Source organism: Pan troglodytes, chromosome 7 (genome assembly GCF_028858775.2).
Source record: "Pan troglodytes isolate AG18354 chromosome 7, NHGRI_mPanTro3-v2.0_pri, whole genome shotgun sequence".
Lineage (NCBI taxonomy): Eukaryota > Metazoa > Chordata > Mammalia > Primates > Hominidae > Pan > Pan troglodytes.
This window is the reverse complement of record NC_072405.2, coordinates 33691913-33711521: the sequence shown is the minus strand read 5'-3', so window position 1 is coordinate 33711521 and position 19609 is coordinate 33691913. Positions and strand designations below refer to the sequence as shown.

At 41.7% G+C, this 19609-nt stretch overlaps 1 protein-coding gene across 4 annotated transcripts in view; it reads right to left on the bottom strand.

Moving 5' to 3' along the window:
- The window catches only part of DOCK5 (dedicator of cytokinesis 5), a 229664-nt gene that overhangs the window by 61883 nt on the left and 148172 nt on the right, over positions 1-19609 (bottom strand). For all 4 annotated transcript variants that reach the window (XM_519666.8, XM_009455048.5, XM_063816247.1 and 1 more), the window contains 8 exons: positions 17983-18080; positions 17634-17723; positions 16130-16230; positions 13936-14070; positions 9329-9440; positions 8509-8579; positions 7811-7917; positions 4710-4846 (listed from right to left, as the gene is read on the bottom strand). In XM_519666.8, coding sequence (XP_519666.2) covers positions 4710-4846; positions 7811-7917; positions 8509-8579; positions 9329-9440; positions 13936-14070; positions 16130-16230; positions 17634-17723; positions 17983-18080 — 851 coding nt within the window. The remainder of the gene's footprint in view (positions 1-4709; positions 4847-7810; positions 7918-8508; positions 8580-9328; positions 9441-13935; positions 14071-16129; positions 16231-17633; positions 17724-17982; positions 18081-19609) is intronic.

Genomic DNA, 19609 nt, shown 5'->3' with positions numbered 1-19609 from the left:
ACTTTTCATAGCCTCTATCCGTCCTTGCTTTATGATAGATATTTTGAAACTCCTGCTTAATGCTTCAAATAACTAAATCATTGCTATTTGTATTTTTCTGCTTAACATTTTTATTATCTTTTACAAATTTAACTGTCAAAGACTGTACTTATCCAGTGTGTACAACATGAAGATTTGATACATGTAATCGTGTAATGATTTCCACAGTCAAATTAACATATCTACTGCCACCCATGCCATACATTAGATTCCCAGAACTTGCTCATCCTATAACTGACACTTTCTACCCTTTGATCAACATCTCCCCATCCTGCCCCTGGTAAAGAATGTTCCACTCTCTGCTTCTAGGAGTCTAACTTTTTTAGATTCCACATAGAAGTCAGATCAGGTAGGATTTGTCTATGGCTATAGGAATTTTCTGTTTAATTTCAATAGTTTTGGGGGTACGAGTGGTTTCTGGTTACATGGATGAGTTCTTTATTGGTGATTCTGAGATTTTTGTGCACCCATCACCCAAGCAGTGTACACTGTACCCAATGCATAGTCTTTTATCGCTCACCCACCTCCTAGCCTTTCCCCGGAAAGTCCACAAAGTCCATAATATCACTCTTAAGCCTTTGCATTCTCATAGCTTAGCTCCCACTTATAAGTGAGAACATATAATATTTGATTTTCCATTCTTGAGTTACTTCACTTAGAATAATGGCCTCCATCTCCACCTAAGTTATTGCAAAAGACATTATTTTGTTCCTTTTTATGAGTGAGTAATATTCCATGATGCATATATACCACACTTTATCCACTCATTGGTCAATGGACACTTAGATGGGTTTCATATCTTTGCTATTGCAAATTGTGCTGCTATAAACATGCACGTGCATGTGTCTTTTTCATATGACTTATTTTCCTTTGGGTAGATGCCCAGGAGTGGAATTGCTGGATTGAATGGTACTTCTACTTTTAGTTCTTTAAACATTTTTCATAGTTGTCGTACTAATAATTTGCATTCCCTGTTTTTCATAGTCTTTCATAGTTTTTTATAGTCGTCGTACTAATAATTTGCATTCCCCCAGCAGTGTAACAATGTTCCCCTTTCACCACATCTATGCCCACATCTATTGTTTTTTGACTTCTCAATTATGGTATGGCTATATGTATTTTAATTACAGTATCAAGTATCTGGGGTCCACCCTCCCTCTCTGCTTCCCTCTGTCCCTTCTTCTCTTCCTCCTTCACTTTTTATTAGTCATTTACTTGTTTCCCATTTCCCTGAATGAAAGTGATTCATAAAATCAGCCTCTCCAGGAGATGCTGCTTTCACTTCCATTTATATAACATTTCCTTAGTGTGGCCCTAAATAGTTGTGCAAGTCACATGCTGTGCCCTGTGGGGAGGGTATGAAATGAATAAGGCTCCTCTGAGCCTTTAGAGATTTCTATTGTGGGGGTGCGGGTGAGTGGGACATAAATTTTTTTTTTTTTTGAGACAGAGTCTCGCTCTGTTGCCCAAGCTGGAGTGCAGTGGTGCGATCTCGGCTCACTGCAACCTCCGCCTCCCGGGTTCAAGCGATTCTCCCGCCTCAGCCTCCAGAGTAGCTGGGGTTACAGGTGCACACCACCACGCCCAACTAATTTTTGTATTTTTAGTAGAGATGGGGTTTCATCATGTTGGTCAGGCTGGTCTCGAACTCCTGATCTCGTGATCTACCTGTCTCAGCCTCCCAAAGTGCTGGGATTACAGGCGTGAGCCACTGTGCCCAGCTGAGACATACATTTAAATAAGCATAACACAAGAATCTCCCTAGAAGGTGGGCTCCTGGGGGTAGGGTGCTTGCTTCTCTAGTTCACTGTCATAGCCCTAGCTGATCCCAGTGCCTGGAGCATAAGAGCAGCTTCCCAAGGATTTGTGAGCTGCATTCCTAACTCAATGTACAAAGTGATAAAATCCTCAAAAGAAACTCAAAGGGAGCATGAAAAGAATGAGTAGAATTTGGCAGGACCACACCAGAGACAACTTCACAGAGGCGCTTACTGCAGCTGGACTTGAAAGAACGAGGACAATTCCAAAACAGAGCTGTGGGGAGAGGAGGGAATCCTGCAATGTTTAAAAAAATAAAACAAAAGGCAGGAAGAACAAATGTCAGTAATTAGAGCTTTGAGTTAACTAAGGAGATGAGAGGATAAGGGAAGAGATATTGAACTAGTGCACATATTTCAAAATGTTTATGAAGAAAAAAAGGTACCATCATGATGGACAAAAAACGATTGGACTTACTACTTTACCAGAGCTCCAAGATCGATAATTTTGAATGTCTCTGCTCATTACAGGGAACATAATATTGGGAATACCAAAATAAAAAGCTAACTTAAATCTCCTTGCACAGGATTTAAATACATTCGAGTCATTTCCAAAGAGTCTTTCTGGGTGGTGAGAAGGTTGGTAGAGATGTGACGTATTAAACAATAGGGTCAGAAGTGGAAGAGACCAAGGAGGTCGTCTAGAACAATTCCTAGATACAGTGGACTGGGTTAGGAGACTGAGGCACTGAGATATTTGACTAAGGACAAATAGCTGCAGAGTGGTAATATTGGGACTAGAATCCAATGCTCCGATTCTTGTGTTTTACATTAACTTTGGATCATAAACATATGATTTCTAGAACACTGATCCCTGGCTAAACCAATGTGCCAGGTACATTGCTGCCAAATTTATAGGGCGTGGAGGCTTACTTTATTATTTTAAGGAATTATTGAATTATAAGAGTTACTTTTAAAAAAGTATTGAGTTTATGACGTGATTGGTCACATTTACGTATTTGGTGCAAAGTCCTTGGTTAGGAACCAAATCTCCAATCGCAACATGCTTTGAGAAAATGTATTCCATTTTATAATGTGGTTTCTATAAACATACTTAATGAAAAAAAGGGGGAATGATCTATAATGAATAAATATCAAGTAAGCAGTGCAAAGAGTAAGTGGGCTACAGGGGCTTAGGGAAGTGGAGGGACAGAGATTGGCGGAGCAGCTAGAGATGGCAATGGTACCCTCACATACTTCTGAGGCTGCAATGTGGATTCACAGAAATGTAGACATCCCAGTGCAAACCATGAGCAGGAGAAAAGGTGGGCTGTAGTCAAACGGTGGTGGACCCTGACAAGTGAACTAACGGTTTAGCTATGGGAAAAGGTGTAGTATTCATATCCTTTGGTAGGACAGAATCCCAAGATACTGGAAAGATAAAGAGTTTAGGTGACAACAGAGTGGTTTTCCTGTTCTGTGGGAACACCTGTGCCATGAAACCACCATAGACGTGGTAACTATAATTTGTGGTAAGATGCTTTTTTTTTCTCAGCCCTCAACTGTTCGAGTGAACACATTCTGCAAAGTTCTCCAGCTTCCTGTGTGGGGGCTCTGCTAGGCCTGTGGGCTGCACTATTTCTAGGACATGGTGAATCCAGACAGGTTCAGCCCTATGTTTTCTTTTTTTTTTTTTTGGAGTTGGAGTCTCACTCTGTTACCCAGGCTGGAGTGCAGTGGCACAATCTTGGCTCACTGCAACCTCCGCCTCCCAGGTTCAAGGGATTCTTCTGCCTCGGGCTCCCGAGTAGCTGGGACTATAGGCGCGTGCCACCACGCCCAGCTAATTTTGGTATTTTTAGTAGAGACAGGGTTTCACCGTGTGTTAGCCAGGATGGTCTCGATCTCCTGACCTCGTGATCCATCCACCTCGGCCTCCCAAAGTGCTGGGGTTACAGGTGTAAGCCACCACACCCGGCCTTAGCCCTGTGTTTTCAAGAGGGATGGGGGCCAGGTCACAGAGAAAATGCAAGATGAGAAAACATAATTTCCATTAGGTTCCAGAGAAAGTATCAGTGTCCAAGAGGATATGGAAATGAGAACTTCTCAGCAGCTCAGAAATATCAGGTTGTTAGGCATCAGAGGATAAGAAGGAAGAGGTGTCTGCATAAAAACAGAAAGGCCTTTGATTCTTTATTTTTTATTATTATTATTATTTTTTAGAGAGACAAAGTCTTACTAAGTTGCCCAGGCTGGTCAGTCTTGAACTCCTGGACTCAAGTGATCCTCCTGACTTGGCCTCCCAAAGTGCTGAGATTACAGGCCTGAGCCACCAAGCCCAGTCAGGTCTTTGATTCTTAAGAATAGTCACAGGGGCCGGGTGCGATGGCTCATGCCTGTAATCCCACCACTTCAGGAGGCCGAGACGGGTGGATCACGAGGTCAGGAGATCAAGACCATCCTGGCTAACACAGTGAAACCCCGTCTCTAATAAAAATACAAAAAAATTAGCCGGGCGTGGTGGCGGGCGCCTGTAGTCCCAGCTACTCGGGAGGCTGAGACAGGAGAATGGCGTGAACCCGGGAGGCGGAGCTTGCAGTGAGCGGAGATTGCGCCACTGCACTCCAGCCTGGGCGACAGAGCGAGACTCTGTCTCAAAAAAAAAATAGTCACAGGGATCTCAATAGTGCGCACACTGGGCAAGCCAGGAAAATCAGCCTGCGGAAGGCCCCAGCAGTAATCTGACTTTGCACTGGAGGCTCTGGCCTCCCTAATTATCTCTAAAATGGGCACAGCCTGCCCTAATACCGGAGCTGGAAACTACCTGAGAATAGGAAGGCCATGGAGTCACTCCTGTCTGGTGCAAAGGGGCCAGTGTGAACTCTGTGCAGCATCAGTGATGACTCAACTCACCACATCCTTCCTGTCCAGCACCTCCAGGATGTTGCTCAGAAGCTGCGAGCTTGCCTCGTGGTCAGGCTTGCTGGAGTTGTCATCTAACTGGCCGCTGAGCTGGTCCGTCAGCAGTGGCAGCAGCACTTCTCTGCACTCTGAGAAGGAAAACACAGACAGCTCACACACAGCAGTGCCATCTCCTGAACTGCCTGTCTCCTTCCTGCAACTCTCCCTCGACCAGTACCAGTAGCTCTAAGCTCTGCAATCAGCCCTGCAGGGATGCAGCCCCTCCAGCCCACCCAGGAACACCTGGTTTTAGGCACAGAACTTTACCCTTGTTCAATGCGCAGATGAATGAATTTAAAAAAAAAATGACCCTTCTCACAGGTGAAGGTGGGACCTTAGCAAAATGTTTAAATTATTTAATAATTTCTCTAGCTTTTCAAAATGCCAACCTAATACACGAAATTGAGGGTCATATGAAACAAATAAAACCAAGCAAGTTATAGATTTTTTTTCAAAAATTTTTTCACCTAATGGAGAAAATTTACTAAAAGAAGTTCCTAAAATAAAGTTCCTATAAATACTGAGCTTCCCTAGTACATTTCAATGACATTCTGCTCATGTCTGTGCAGGCGTGTGGATTTCAGAAAGTAAGGTATGACCTATTATGTCTTCTGAGATCTTTGCTATTGTAACACATTTTATAATGAGTTCAGGTACTCTGAATGCTACAGAAATGACTGTTAACAGTGACCACACTCTAATTAGAACTATCCAGTGCATGCTTGCTCTTCTGCTCAAACACCTTATCTTTACTATCTCAATTACCTTTTCTGTATCCTTAAAAAGTGATCAAAGCATATTAAAATGTTTAGTAATAATTTGCTTTAGTAATAAATGTTTTCTACTTATGAGCATTCACTAACCTTTTGCAGGCATTACCTCTACCTCCACTTGTGTCATAGGAACATTTGCAATTTCAAAGTGCAAATTCATAGGGTCAGAAAATATCAGAGCCCAAGGAGGCTACTGATATGATCTAGTTCAATTCCTTCCTTCCACAGAACTGGAAGCTGAGACTTAGAGAAGGCCACTCATTTGTCCAGTTACATAACTAGCCAGGGGCAAAGCCAGGAAGGCTCTCCCACTAACAATCCACTCAACTTGTTCAACGTTGAGGAGTCCTGCTGGTCTTCAGATCTCCAGGCAATATACATACATAAAATGAGGTCACACTCTGGGAGCCCCTGACCAGGTAGTTAGCCCCAAAAGAAGTCTCCGTGGCTGCCTCACTCTAGCAAGTCTTGAGTTTATTGGGAAGGCCCAGGTGCTGGACCTCCTGTTTATATCAGCTTTGGGACAGAAACACTTGGTGGCTATTGGCTAGACTCCACTTACAAAATGAAAAGTATTTTATCAGTGTAAGAGTTTTTCCCCTCCATGCCCCACTCCTCTCCCAGCAGAATACTAGTAATCTGGCTTCTGCCAGCCTACCCACTAAAGAAAAAGGCTTGGCCAGGTGCAGTGGCTCATGCCTATAATCCCAGCACTCTGGGAGGCCAAGGTGGGTGGATCACCTGAGGTCAGGAGCTTGAGACAAGCTGGCCAACATGGTGAAACCCTGGCTTTACTAAAATTACAAAAAAAATTAGCTGGGCATGGTGGTGCACACCTGTAATCCCAGCTACTTGGGAGGCTGAGGCAGGAGAATTGCTTGAACCTGGGAGGTGGAGGTTGCAGTGAGCCAAGTTCATGCCGCTGCATTCCAGCCTGGGCGACAGAGTGAGACTCCATCTCAAAACAAAACGAAACAAAAAAACGCTTGCTTTATCATGTTTGCCAGTTACCCTGGTGTAAATACTTCCACCATGGCCAATTTCCAGCTACTAACGTGATATCACTGAACGTGGGGTTGAGAAGGGATGCATGTAACCAGCTCTCCTGTGGGATCCAACACATTGCTGTTTCCCTGTCCCCTGGTTTTTAAGGTCATGCAATAAGTATAGACTAAAGAAGAAGAATTTCTTTTAAAAGGGTCATCTTTTTCCTACTTGCTTGTTACTTCCTGAGGTTCCTGTTTTAAAGACAAAATTCTCTAATTAATGAACCACTTGCAGATTGTTCTAATTAAAGATTAAGGAACACATGATTTTGCTCTTTTAGGAACTGTTGGAAATACCGAGCTGACTTTAGATTCTCCTTAAAACCGCTCTCCCAGGAGGTCCTTACATACAACTGGCAACAATATTAATGTTGCCAACAAACAACTGGCAAGAATATTAATGACATTTTTAAAAAAGAAAAGTCAAGTGCTGACTGGGCACGGTAATTATGCCTGTAATCCCAGTACTTTGGGAGGCCAAGTTGGGCAGATCACTTGAGGTCAGGAGTTTGAGGCCAGCCTGGCCAACATTGTGAAACCCCACCTCTACCAAAAATACAAAAAAAAAAAAAAAAATTAGCTGGGTGTGGTGGTGTATACCTGTAATCCCAGCTACTCAGGGGGCTGAGGCAGGAGAATCACTTGAACCTGGGAAGCAGAGGTTAGAGGGAGCAGAGACAGTGCCACAGAACTCCAGCCTAGGTGAGGGAGTGAGACTCCGTCTTAAAAAACAAACAAACAAGCCGGACGCGGTGGCTCACGCCTGTAATCCCAGCACTTTGGTAGGCCGAGGCGGGTGGATCACGAGGTCAGGAGATCAAGACCATCCTGGCTAACATGGTGAAACCCCGTCTCTACTAAAAATAAAAATAAAAATAAATTAGCTGGGCGTGGTGGCAGGTGCCTTGTAGTCCCAGCTACTCGGGAGGCTGAGGCAGGAGAATCGCTTGAACCTGGGAGGCGGACGTTGCAGTGAGCCGAGATTGCACCACTGCACTCCAGCCTGGGTGACAGAACGAGACTCCGTCTCAAAAAAAAAAAAAAAAAAACCAAGAGAAAACAAACAAACAACAAAACTCAAGTGTTAGCTGCAGAAATGGGGCTTGCATCTCAGCATGCAGCAGCTTGTTTTAGTTTTTTGAGATGGAGTCTTGTTCTGTCACCTAGGCTGGAGTGCAATGGTGCAATCTCAGCTCACTGCAACCTCATGCAGCAATTTTTGAAGGAGACTTACCTGACTGTCGAAAAAGAGTGCTCTCTACTATCTTGGTCATGCAGTTAAGTTTCTGCCGAACCAGCTGGTTGTCAGGAATGCTTTGAATGAATTTGCAGAAGAGCACGCTGGGAGAGAAACCTCAGGGTTAGTAGTGTCTTCATTCTGCCAAATTGAAGGCATCATTATAAACTTATCTCCTCCACTCTGAGATTTGGGCATGGAGAGATTTACCTGGAAAACTACAAAATGACCTGAGAGTTTATGACATGGCAGCAAGGGAGACTTTATCCTCACTTACTGGAGGGCTCTGCCTTAGAGCTGAGTATTTAAATTGCCAAAGAACACCCACGTCCATCATCACTTTCCAGACCTGCCTTTATGAAAATGGCTTTCTTGGCAACTCCACTCTCATGTTGATTGCAGTCTGACTTTGCACTGCTGGGATACTTAGGGGTAGGGCTGGAAGCATGTCATTATACACTGTCTTTTGTAATCGATTTTATGTCTGCATGTCTTGTTTTCCCAGAGAAAGTGCAAACCTCTCTCAGGGCAGGTTTTGGATGTTCTTTTGCATCTTCCACAGAACTGAGCACAAAAAGGTATTCAGTTAATACTTCTTAGAAAAATAAAAGCCAGGTGTAGCAGCCCAGGCTCCAGCCAAGCAGGGGAGCTGTTTCTGTTAGAGTTAAGGAACAAAATTTTGTTTTGCTATTTACCTGAGCTCAACAGGATCAAATACAAGTTTGACATCATTAATTATGCTAGGAAGGTACTTCAAAGCTGCCCCCTGTAAGAAAAACACCAAAGGCAAATTCAGTTGCCAGGCAAGACAAATACAGTATTTACTGCTTGATCCCAGGAAGAAAAGGCTGTGCTTGGAACTTATATAGGGAACTGGACACAGATACCCTTACAATAAAAAGGAAAGCTGGCATTGCTCTACACGATCTCCTAAAATGCTTTTCCTGAAGATGCCAGGGGGTACAGCTTTCTGGTTTCTACTGCCAGCAGGCTCTGTCCACTTGGAGTTCATTTCTCTGCCTAAGGAGGTGGTTAAATTCTTGAAGCCTCTCTTGCAACATGGCCATAAAGAGCAAAAAATAAATATTAATAGTAAAGTTCACATTTGAGCCTTCAGGGATTATGTATTTCATATTTTTTTAAAAATTATGATAATAAAGATGGTGACTTTGCACTTCTGGGTAAAATGAGGGACAAAAAATAAAAATTTGTCACCTGTAGTGCATTGGGATCAGTTTGCTGAAATCATGGGGTCAAACAGGGTTCACAATGGCCTTTCAAGGGATGTCTAATTGGGTAGCTTGTCTTTGGCAAGCTGACATTTGAAAATACAAGCTCTGTAGAAGTTAAAATGGATTTTTTTTCCTTTATTTTCTGTAAATCATACTAAAATTCATAAGCTATGCATGAACCATGATTCACTTTGTTTCTCCCTCATGATGGCCAATTCTAAGTGGTCCCAGAACATCCTTACCACAGCCTAAGAAGAGTTACCCATGATGCCACCAGGCTGACCTTGATCTTGACGGCTTCCTCCAGAGGCCTGTCCATCAGCATATTGAAAGCAAGAAATAACTGGCGAATTGAATTATTAAACTCATCTCCATCTTTGCTCTGCCCATAAAATCTTAATAGGAAAAAGAGAAAAGCAGTTGGACTTTCCATTGTTAAAAGAAATTTTAAAATAGATTTGTTGCCTCCCTCACTTCTCCTTCATTGTATCACCCTAATCATTCTGACTCACCTAATTAAGCCCCAGTCATCTGAAGTTTCAGGCAACGGGTTAGAGAAGCCGCTCAACCCGGAAAGGCTCTGATCCCCAACCCAGCCTACAAAACCATTTGTTCCACTTTAGTCACTGAACTGCCCGTGCCGATGCTGACCTGCTCTACCATAAGGGCCTTCCAGGACAAGACCCCTTAGTCTTCATTGATACATGCTTGCCTTAATTAAAGTACTCTACTTGTCTCCAAAAGATCTGTCCATCATAAAAGTGGGTTCTTTCTCATAAGTAGAAATCAAGAGATATTTGGGCACTTTCCAAGACACACAAAAGTCCCAAATGAAAGTGCATATGCACATATAATAGGTGGCAATTTCACCACTAAGTGGTCAAGAATAGGATGGCTTGAATTCAAAATTTCATGCACACACTCAAATACACACATGTACATTTAAATTCATCTCCTCCATTCACCTATACCTTATATAGTACCCAAAGAATATGAACTTCACTGAGATCGTTAATCAGAGGGTTAACGGTAATTCTCAATTCATCCATTTTACAGAACTAGAAAAGAACTTTATTTGCAATGTAGTCCCCAAAGTATCTCAAAATTAACACACCTACAACAGAATTCGCTTGATTTCCCTGCTCAACTCTAAGTATTACAAATGTCAGCAAACAGCATCACCTCGAACCTAGATCCACCCCAAACCTAGATGTTATCTATGTTTCTTCCCTTTCTCTCATTGCCCCATCAAACCCAACAGCAAATCCTACGAGCTCGAATCAGTCCATTCTCTCCATCTGCCTCTGAGATGGGGCTGGAGTATCTCACACTTAAACCACAATGGCCTCTTAGAGTGGTCACTGGCTTCTACCTTTAGCCTTCAATAATCCATTTTCCATGTGGGAGATGAGATGATCATTTAAAATATAAGCCACATTTTATTACTTCTCTAGTTGTCCCCCAACGGCTTCCCACTACACTTGGAATAAAATCCAAGCTCCTCACTATGGCCTACAAGGCCCCACATCATTTACTATTTGCTGGCCACTCCCGCTCTCTCTCCCAACACTGGGTTCTTGTTACTCCTCACGCATCCACATTTGGTGCCCTATAGGTCCCTGCCTGGGGCAGGTCCTGCTCCCACTAACCCTTACCTGACATCTCTGGAGGCGGCTTCTTCATCTTTCAGTCTCAGCTCACATGATACCACCTCCTCCTCCACCCAGCTCAGCTCAGGCAGCCTTCCCTGCTGGTTCCACCACTCCAACACTGCCTTCATTTAGGGGTTGATTTCTTTACTCCTTGCCTCCCTGAACTCCATGGAACCCACACACACCATCACAGTGGGAGCCTGGTCACATATGCTGCAAAAGCCCTGCACCAATGCAGAACACTTGGCACTCTACGTATGTGACTTAATTTTTTTTTTTAAGTACTAATGATAGGGGGCTAAGGGATTAAGATCAAGCTTCTCAACATCCTATTGGGAGCAATTTACAATTTTGTCTTGGTGTTTTGCTGATTGAGGTGAAATCCAGCCAGGTAATGAGCTCATAAGAGAGATTTAAGCTCTGATGAAGGCAACAGGGGGCCCAGGGACCAGGTGACATTCCACTGCAGCCTCCAAACATGGCCAGTGCACTGAAGTGACCATTAAATCTAAGCAACCAGAGGACGCACATTGCCAGTCTCTTCCCCAGCTCAGGTTCTTCTTTAATAACATATAAGGGAAAAGTAACCACACACAGGCCATCACAGACAATGTGTAATGAAGCAACTCTCCTAGTCAATTTCATGGGTCCTCTGTCGCCCTAACCTTTTGTTTTCCACACTCACCATCCTTTACTGTCCTATCTGGTGTCTAGAATGAGGACTCTGATGTGCTTCAATAAATGAAGAGGAAATGAACTAGTGAACCATCCATAAGAAAATACATTTTAATTTCACACTCAGGTTTTCTTTCTGTGGTTTAAAGTTGATACTGATTTTTGGACATCAGGGTTTACTATACATACAAACTTTTGGGTAAGAGAATATTCCCTTGGTCGAACACTCCATGCCCCAACCATTCTGAATACATGGAAATGTACCATAACTGGAAAATATAATGAAACAACTTTAAAAGAAGACCTTCTGAAAAGAAAGCAAATACAGAGACTGAGCATAAATTATGTGTGGGGAAAACACTGCCCACTTCCACCTGGAAAGGAGGGACAGTCATTCAGCCAGATGGGTTTCAAGTCATTAAACATTTTTTAAAAACAATCAGAAAGGTACATATTCATTTAAAAATTCAAAAAAATATAAAAAATAGCAAATAAAAATAGAATAATAAATGTAAATAAAATGCTGAAAGAATAAAAACATAAAGAATGAAAAAATAAATTACAACCCTGAAACATGAAGTTTTCATACTACTGACATTTCAGACCAGGCACAGTGGCTCACGCCTGTAATTCCAGCACTTTGGGAGGCGGAGGTGGGCAGATCCCTTGAGCCCAGGAGTTTGAGACCAGACTGGGTAACATAGAGAGACCCTGTCTCTACAAAAAATATAAACATTAGCTGGGCATGGTGACGTGCCCTTTGGTCCCAGCTACTTGGGGGGCTAAGGTTGGAGGATCGCTTGAGCCCGGGAAGCAGAGTGCAGTGACCCAACATTGTGCCACTGAACTCTCGCCTGGGTGACAGAGCCAGACCCTGTCTCAAAAACAAAAACAAAAAACCCTAAAAAACTCTAAAGAAACAACAACAGAAAAACACTTTAGCATGTGATCTATCCAGTCTTCTTTACTATACATATTTCAAATCTGTATTATTTTAAAAGGAAGATCATACTGTACTCATGCTTAATACCTTTGTTTTATCATTTAAGAATGTATCGGGCCAGGCGCAGTGGCTCATGCCTGTAATTCCAGCACTTTCGGAGGCCGAGGCGGGGGGATCACGAGGTCAGGAGATCGAGACCATCCTGGCTAACATGTCAAACCCCATCTCTACTAAAAATACAAAAAAATTAGCTGGGCATGGTGGTATGCGCCTGTAGTCCCAGCCACTCGTGAGGCTGCAGCAGGAGAATCGCTTGAACCTGTAAGGTGGAGGTTGCAGTGAGCCAAGATTACACCACTGCACTCCAGCCTGGGTGACAGAGCAAGACTCCATCTCAAAAAAAAAAACAAAAGAATCTATCATGGTCGTCTTTCCTCATTAACATACCCTACATTTGAAATGACTGAAGGTACATACTTTCACATTCATTTTTGTCATACCTGATAGATTTTTTTCCATTAGATAAATTTCTAGATGAGGTATTACTGGACAAATGTGACACTTTTTCCTTTTCCTTAAAAATTTTCTTTTTTGTTTTTATTCAGACTATCTATTTCTATCCTGAAGAATTTATATCTCCATTAGCATCAAAACTGAAATACAGGACCAATTTTTGCCCAATCTCATCAAGGACAAAGATGTCTAATCTTTTTCAAATGTATAGGTAAAAGATGGTGTGTGTGTGCATGCATGTGTGTGCGTGCGTATCAAAATTCTTTTGATAGTATGAAATTTTTTAAAAAGTTTATTGACCATTTAAGTTTTTCTTTTGTAAATTACCTGTTTTTGTTTTCCATTAGGGCTATTTATCATTCTTTTATTGATTTATAAAAGCTTTAACTGAGAAAAGCTATTAACCTTTCATCTGTACTATATGTAACCTTTTTGCAGGTTGTCTGCCTTTAATTTTATTTTTTTCAATAAAGTTTCTTTTAAAAATACATATGCTCAATTCTACAAACCTTTTCTTTCTTCCTTAGAAAAACATTTTAACAGTTTGGAAATACAGCTATTTCTGAAGGGTAGGAAAGTCACTGGGGTTGTGAATGTTCCCTGCAAAGGTACTTGCTCTTTTGTGGTTTCTTCTGTGTTTGATGGAACTGTTATGCTAGAAATCCAAACAGGGAATAATCCTATCTCTAGTGCTTAGTTGCCCAGGTAGCTAAGCACAGTGTCAACAAGGAAACACTCATCTCAGGAAACACCTCCCCCGAGATGACTGCTGCTTCTGCTAGCGACAGCAGATTATGATCCTAGATTTGCACACTCAATATTGTCATGAAGTCATCTGCTGTATTAGGTACAATCTTTCCATAGGAATCTGCTTCCCCAAGTCCTGAGGTCATTACTGCCCCAGAATTTTGCTGATCTACAAAAACTTCTCATGAGTCTTCTCCAACAGACACACAGCCCAAATCCATCTTCAGCCCTGCAGTTCTGAAATAAGGCAATTCTAAGAACTAACTGCTCACAGAGCTGAACACCGCTGTGCAGAGTGAGGGAAAAAGCACACAGAGTGACAGCTGATAATCTAAACATCTTCACTGCAGTTAACATTACCTCAAGTAGAGCACTCGAGATTGGATGATGAATCTAAACAAGTACTTCAAGGCTTTCAACGCAGCAAAAAGCAGTTCAGTCTTGCTGGAGTCATCTGCATTAGCCACATAGAAGTTCAGTACCTTGGAGAGTTTCCTTAGAAGAATGAGAAAGAAAAATTAAGCCAATGAGCAACAGGATACTCTGAGGCTTGGGTAAGTTATCTAAGAGGGGAACATGGCATCCTGGAAGTAGAAGTCATAACTAATTATATCTTCTAGAATATGCCCTGAACAGCAAAATTAACTCTTTTCCAATTAAGTTTCCTCATCTGCCATCTAGGTTTGGAACTACCTTCTGCTGAGAAATACTAGAAAAGGTTTCTTTCCCTTTGTGGGATTAAACCGGAGGGTTATGAAATGAAATGGTTGAAGTGACCCAAATTGCTAGGATATTTTAATCTCTGGTATGCAATTCTGACATCTTCAGACGCTCCCATAAATGAGGGATTATGCCTGCCTACAGGAGTTGACTTAAAAGAAGCCTAATTCCTTTTATTCTGCCTCAACCCATTGGGATTCATCAATATGGAGCCAGATAGAAACTTTATGGAGTGAAGAAAGAGGAGCTCAATCCGACTCTCCAGAACATTCATGGTTCTAAGCATTCAACAGATAAAGCTGTTCGGGGGTTATAGGTTGCTCTTTGTGTCTTTCTAGAGTTTTTGGGCTAGGAATGGTCTTCATTTTGTGCTATGCCTTAGACTTTGGAGGGCACTGATATTTTAATCTTAAACTTTCCTTCTGGGGATCCTTGAGCTTTCCTAGAATAATAATAGTTATATATAATAATAGTCATATATAATAACATAATAATAGTCATATATAATAATAATTATTATTATTATTATTTAGATGGAGTCTCATTCTGTCACCCAGGATGGAGTGCAGTGGCGTGATCTCTGCCTCCTGGGTTCAAGCACTCGGCCGAATTATTATTTTTTAAAAAGGAAACATATAGAATTGATCAATTCTTGCAAGTAAACCCAGATTACTACCACCTGGAGTGCTGCATTTGGCTCGGTATGATCACAGTGATGGGATTTCCTCATTTGTAGCTATTGCCCACCTGGATGTGAGGCTCCTGGGTGGAACGGCCACTGTCACTGGTGTTCTTGCTGACAAGTCAGTGGGCAGCAATCTAATGATGTGGCTTAAGCCACTGTCATAAGAAGATCATGGACCAATCCAGCTACATTCCTATCACTATTTATCACATTCTGCACAATAACTGGAAGGCAACGGGTGGGTGTGGCAGGCACATACAATGCCATGGTGAGCTGAGTGCTCTGGGGAGGAATGCGGAGTGGACATCAGTTGCTTTCCTTAGTCAGGGGCCCATAAACCAATGATAGAAGGCAGGCTGCACTACAAAAAAGGTAGAGACCACTGCCTCTTATGCAAAAGATGGGAAAACGAAATCTTCTCATATCCTATAAGTAATACATTTTACAAAGCATTTGTGGTACAGGGTTGAGGGCATGACCTTTTCTTCTATCAAACTTGGTCTCGTTTAATTCATGGTTTGATCTCCTTGATGTCCCACGCCGATCCCACTGATATTCAACCTCTGAGATCCTGGGTTGAGTCATTTGTTATTGATTTTGCTCTTGATTTTTTTTTTCTTTTTAGATACTAAGTCTTGCTCTGTCACTCAGGCTGGAGTGCAATGGCATGATCACAGCTCACTGCAGCCTTGACTTCCCTGGGCTTAAGCAATCCTCTCACCTAAGCCTCTCGAGTAGCTAGGACTACAGGTGTGTGTCACCACACCTGGCTAACTTTTTAATTTTTTGTAAAGATAGGTTCTTGTTATGTTGCCTAGGCTGGTCTTGAATTCCTGGCCTCAGGCAATCCTCCTGCCTTAGCCCCACAAAGTGCTGGAATTGCAGGTATGAGCAACCACGCCTGGCCTATTCTGGATTCTTAAGGAGATTTTGCCTGATCCAGAATGAAGACCCTGATCTTAGCCCCCTTTCCAGAGTTAGAATACTTAGATGGTTCCCTTTTTCCACCAGGAAGCTTAGAATAAGAGTTCTGCCTTAACAGGCACATTTACTGAATAGTAATAGGTCCATCTCGTTTCTCAACAATCCAGTCCTAAGAGTACAAATCCAAAGATCCAACAACATGTAGTTCCTTCAGATCATACTTACACATATGCCAAAGTGGCGCTGAAGTGCTTGTAAATGTAGGTTTCAAGTACAGGATTAAAATGCTGGAACTTGATGTCTCCTATCAGTGAAATAATAAATACCTGCCAAAAGTGAAAAATAGAAATAGCAGCACTGCACAATCCCAAGTATTCTGTCAACAAGCTGCATTTTAACATCTCGGTGCCTTCTTTCCTCTCTGGATCTTTTCTGCAGCATTCCCACTCTACTATTCCAGAGCTGATGTCAAGTCTTGAGGATTGTATTTATTTAGCACAAATAGAGAGACTATTATGTGTCAGGCACTATGTTAAATGCTGTAAAGAAACCAACTCAAGCCAGCATCCTTGGCCTCAGGGAGCTGACTATCTCAAAGACAGGGGAGTCGATGCCCAGGTAACCTAACGGGCAGGAGGAAGGAGGCTCTGGAAAGGTGTTTTCTCTAATCCAAGGATGCAGCTAATGAAACATTCCATGACATTTTTCTCCTGTGTACACTATGAGTGCCCCCAGTAACAACTTCACCAGAGTTTTATCTCCCAATTACCTCTTGTATATTCCCTTGCACTGCTATCAGGCACATGACCTAAAATCAGCCACACTACCCCGTTTAAGACAGAGGGGTCAAAAGAAAGAGGCATTTGGGATTTCCATCTATGCCCACAGCCAGCTGCTATGTCCCTCAGGAATTTGTTTCCAGACCTTGTCCCACAGCAACCATAACCACTGTCTCTCTTTCCCATAAACCCGAGTCCAACCAGTTGGATCTCTACTAGGTGGCCTTTTCTTTCTTTATCTTAAACCTTAGCTTTAATGCCCTAATCATTTCCTAAACTGACTAGTTTCTCAAAGCTGGTGAATCGCCTAAAGCTGCAACTGACCTTCTTCCTCAGCTGTGGCATTCAGGTAAAATCCTGTCCTGAAATTTCACCCCACCAAGGTGAAAACGATGCTTGCTTTGAGCCTTTCAGCTTCTTCCCCTCCACCCTCACCTCTGGCTTTCCCAGATTCTGATATCACTTATCCCTGATCTGATTTCAATTCTTGCAATGGGTTGTAGGTTTAAGTGCTTTGTGCGACAAATTCAATTTTCTGCTGGGTTGAATATTCTGCCTAATGAGGCTCAGATTCACCTCTGACTTGTGAATTCAGTCTCCCTTGCATAAACACACCAGTGCACACACACATCCAACATGTAACAATGCTCCAGACCATGGTAATGTGAGTTAAAATGATTCCTGATTTCTAATAAAAATAAAACGCCTTATCTTCTCTAATGAGAAAGAGCATATCAAAAAATGAGACCTAACAGGAAACAAACAAAGGCCTGAAATATAAGTCATTTGTTTCTAATAGTACTTCTAGGAATTCAGCCTAAAACAATAACCAGAGAGATGTAAACAAATATTTATGTGAGAAGATATTCACACAATCACTTATAATAGTGAAATATTGAAAACTACAAAGTTGCAACAATAAACACTAGTTAATATGTTTAACTGCTTACCAGTGCATCAAACACAAGGAAGTCATAGGTTTCACTGTCTGACATTTCCATCATTATGTTAAAAAGTGCATCTAGTGTATCTTGCAGAAACTGAAGATAAGAAAAACGGAGAGGTTATTTTGATGCTTTCATTCAGCTCCACACCACAGAAATCTGGGTACAACTAGGTTTAAATCAAAGAGGTTTAAAATAGCATTTTTTAAAAAACTGGCACACTTGTTTAACAACGTAGATAAGTTTTATATTTACAATGAATGGTTTAATTTTAAATGTTGAACCAATTAGGTATAATTGGATAGGTATATATATGTATGTATGTGTATTTCTAACTATGAATATATAAACATACCTTAACAATCTCTCCTCCATCCACTTCCATTAACTTCTTTAGGTTGTGTTTAATGTTCTGGGAGTTGGAACGCCAATTTAACAAGCCTAACAGGTCAACTAGGAAGAACAACCACAAACATTAGATACAGGTGAGAACAACCCAGACCATTGCAGGACATAGCTAAAGAATTCTCTAGAACAGGTAATTGCTCTCAATAGTGGCTAATTCAAGATGCCTTATATATTCTTTTAATTTACTGTCTCCTAAGTCAGAGAAAACCTTGTGGTCCTCTTTCATTCTTCAAAGAGAAAAAAATTAACTATTAATGTGTAAGAACTTAGAATATCTGACTGAAACTAACATTTCTCAAATAATGACATCATGGTCATAAGAAGTAAAGCTAAGAAGCATGCTAATGTAACCTTCCTACTTTTAATTTGCTGCCTTATTTAACTTGTCACTTATCACTACCTATGTCTGGGTGGATTCAGAGGGAAAGAGAACATAGGTATGTGTGTATCTCTCTCTCTCTCTCTCTCTCTATATATATATATATATGCATTAATTTATTTCAACATCATGACTGCACAGTAGATTTTATTTTTTTCATCTTTTAGATGAGGAAACTGAGGCTTTGTGAAGTTAAATTACATGTCTTAGGAGAGGTAGAAATGGAATTTTATTACATATTTATCTGATTTGAAAAACCAACTCCTTGCTACTCTATCATACTGTTTTCCCCAGAGTTCTTTGAAGAAATAGACAAGCAAATCAGACAGGTGGCTATTTCAAAGAAAAGGTGGAACAGATTCATAACCCTTAGCATAAGTCTGGGATAAAAATCTTAAGACATTTTTTGACTTACAATGGAGAATTTTGAAACTTTAAGCCACTTACAGGTTTAATAAATGTTGAGCTATTAAAAATGTCAAAAGGGCTGGGCACAGTGGCTAACACCTGTAATCCCAACACTTTAGGAAGCCAAGACAGGAGGATTACTTGAGCTCAGGAGTTCAAGACCAGCCTGGGCAACATGGAGAGACCCTGTCTCTATTAAGAAATACATATGTGTGTGTGTGTGTGTGTGTGTGTGTGTGTGTGTGTGTGTCACAGAGAAACTGCAGTTATCTGGACTGTTACTGTATTATCACCTAGTTTAGTACATCAAGCTACTATTTCTTTTCAGAGCACTATCTGGTAAATGTAGCAATACATACTTTTTTTTTTTTTTTGAGAGACAAGGTCTCGCTCTGTCACCCGGGCTGGGGTGCAGTGGTGCAATCTCATGCAGTGGTGCAATCACACAATCTCAGCTCATTGCAACCTGCAACCTCCACCTCCCGGGATCAAGCATTCCTCCCACCTCAGCCTCCAGAGTAGCTGGGACTACAGATGCACCACCACACCTGGCTAATTTTTGTATTTCTTGTAGAGAAGGGCTTTCGCCATGTTGCCCAGGCTGGTCTTGAACTCCTGAGCTTCAAGCAAGCCTCCTGCCTCGGCCTCCCAGAGTGCCTCCCAAATCCCTCCCAAAGGGATTACAAGTGTAAGCCACTGCACCCGGCTGATATTTTTCAATCAATGAATTTGTAGAAATATATAAGTAGTTACACATGTATTTTTCATAAACAGTCAAAGTCCTTCT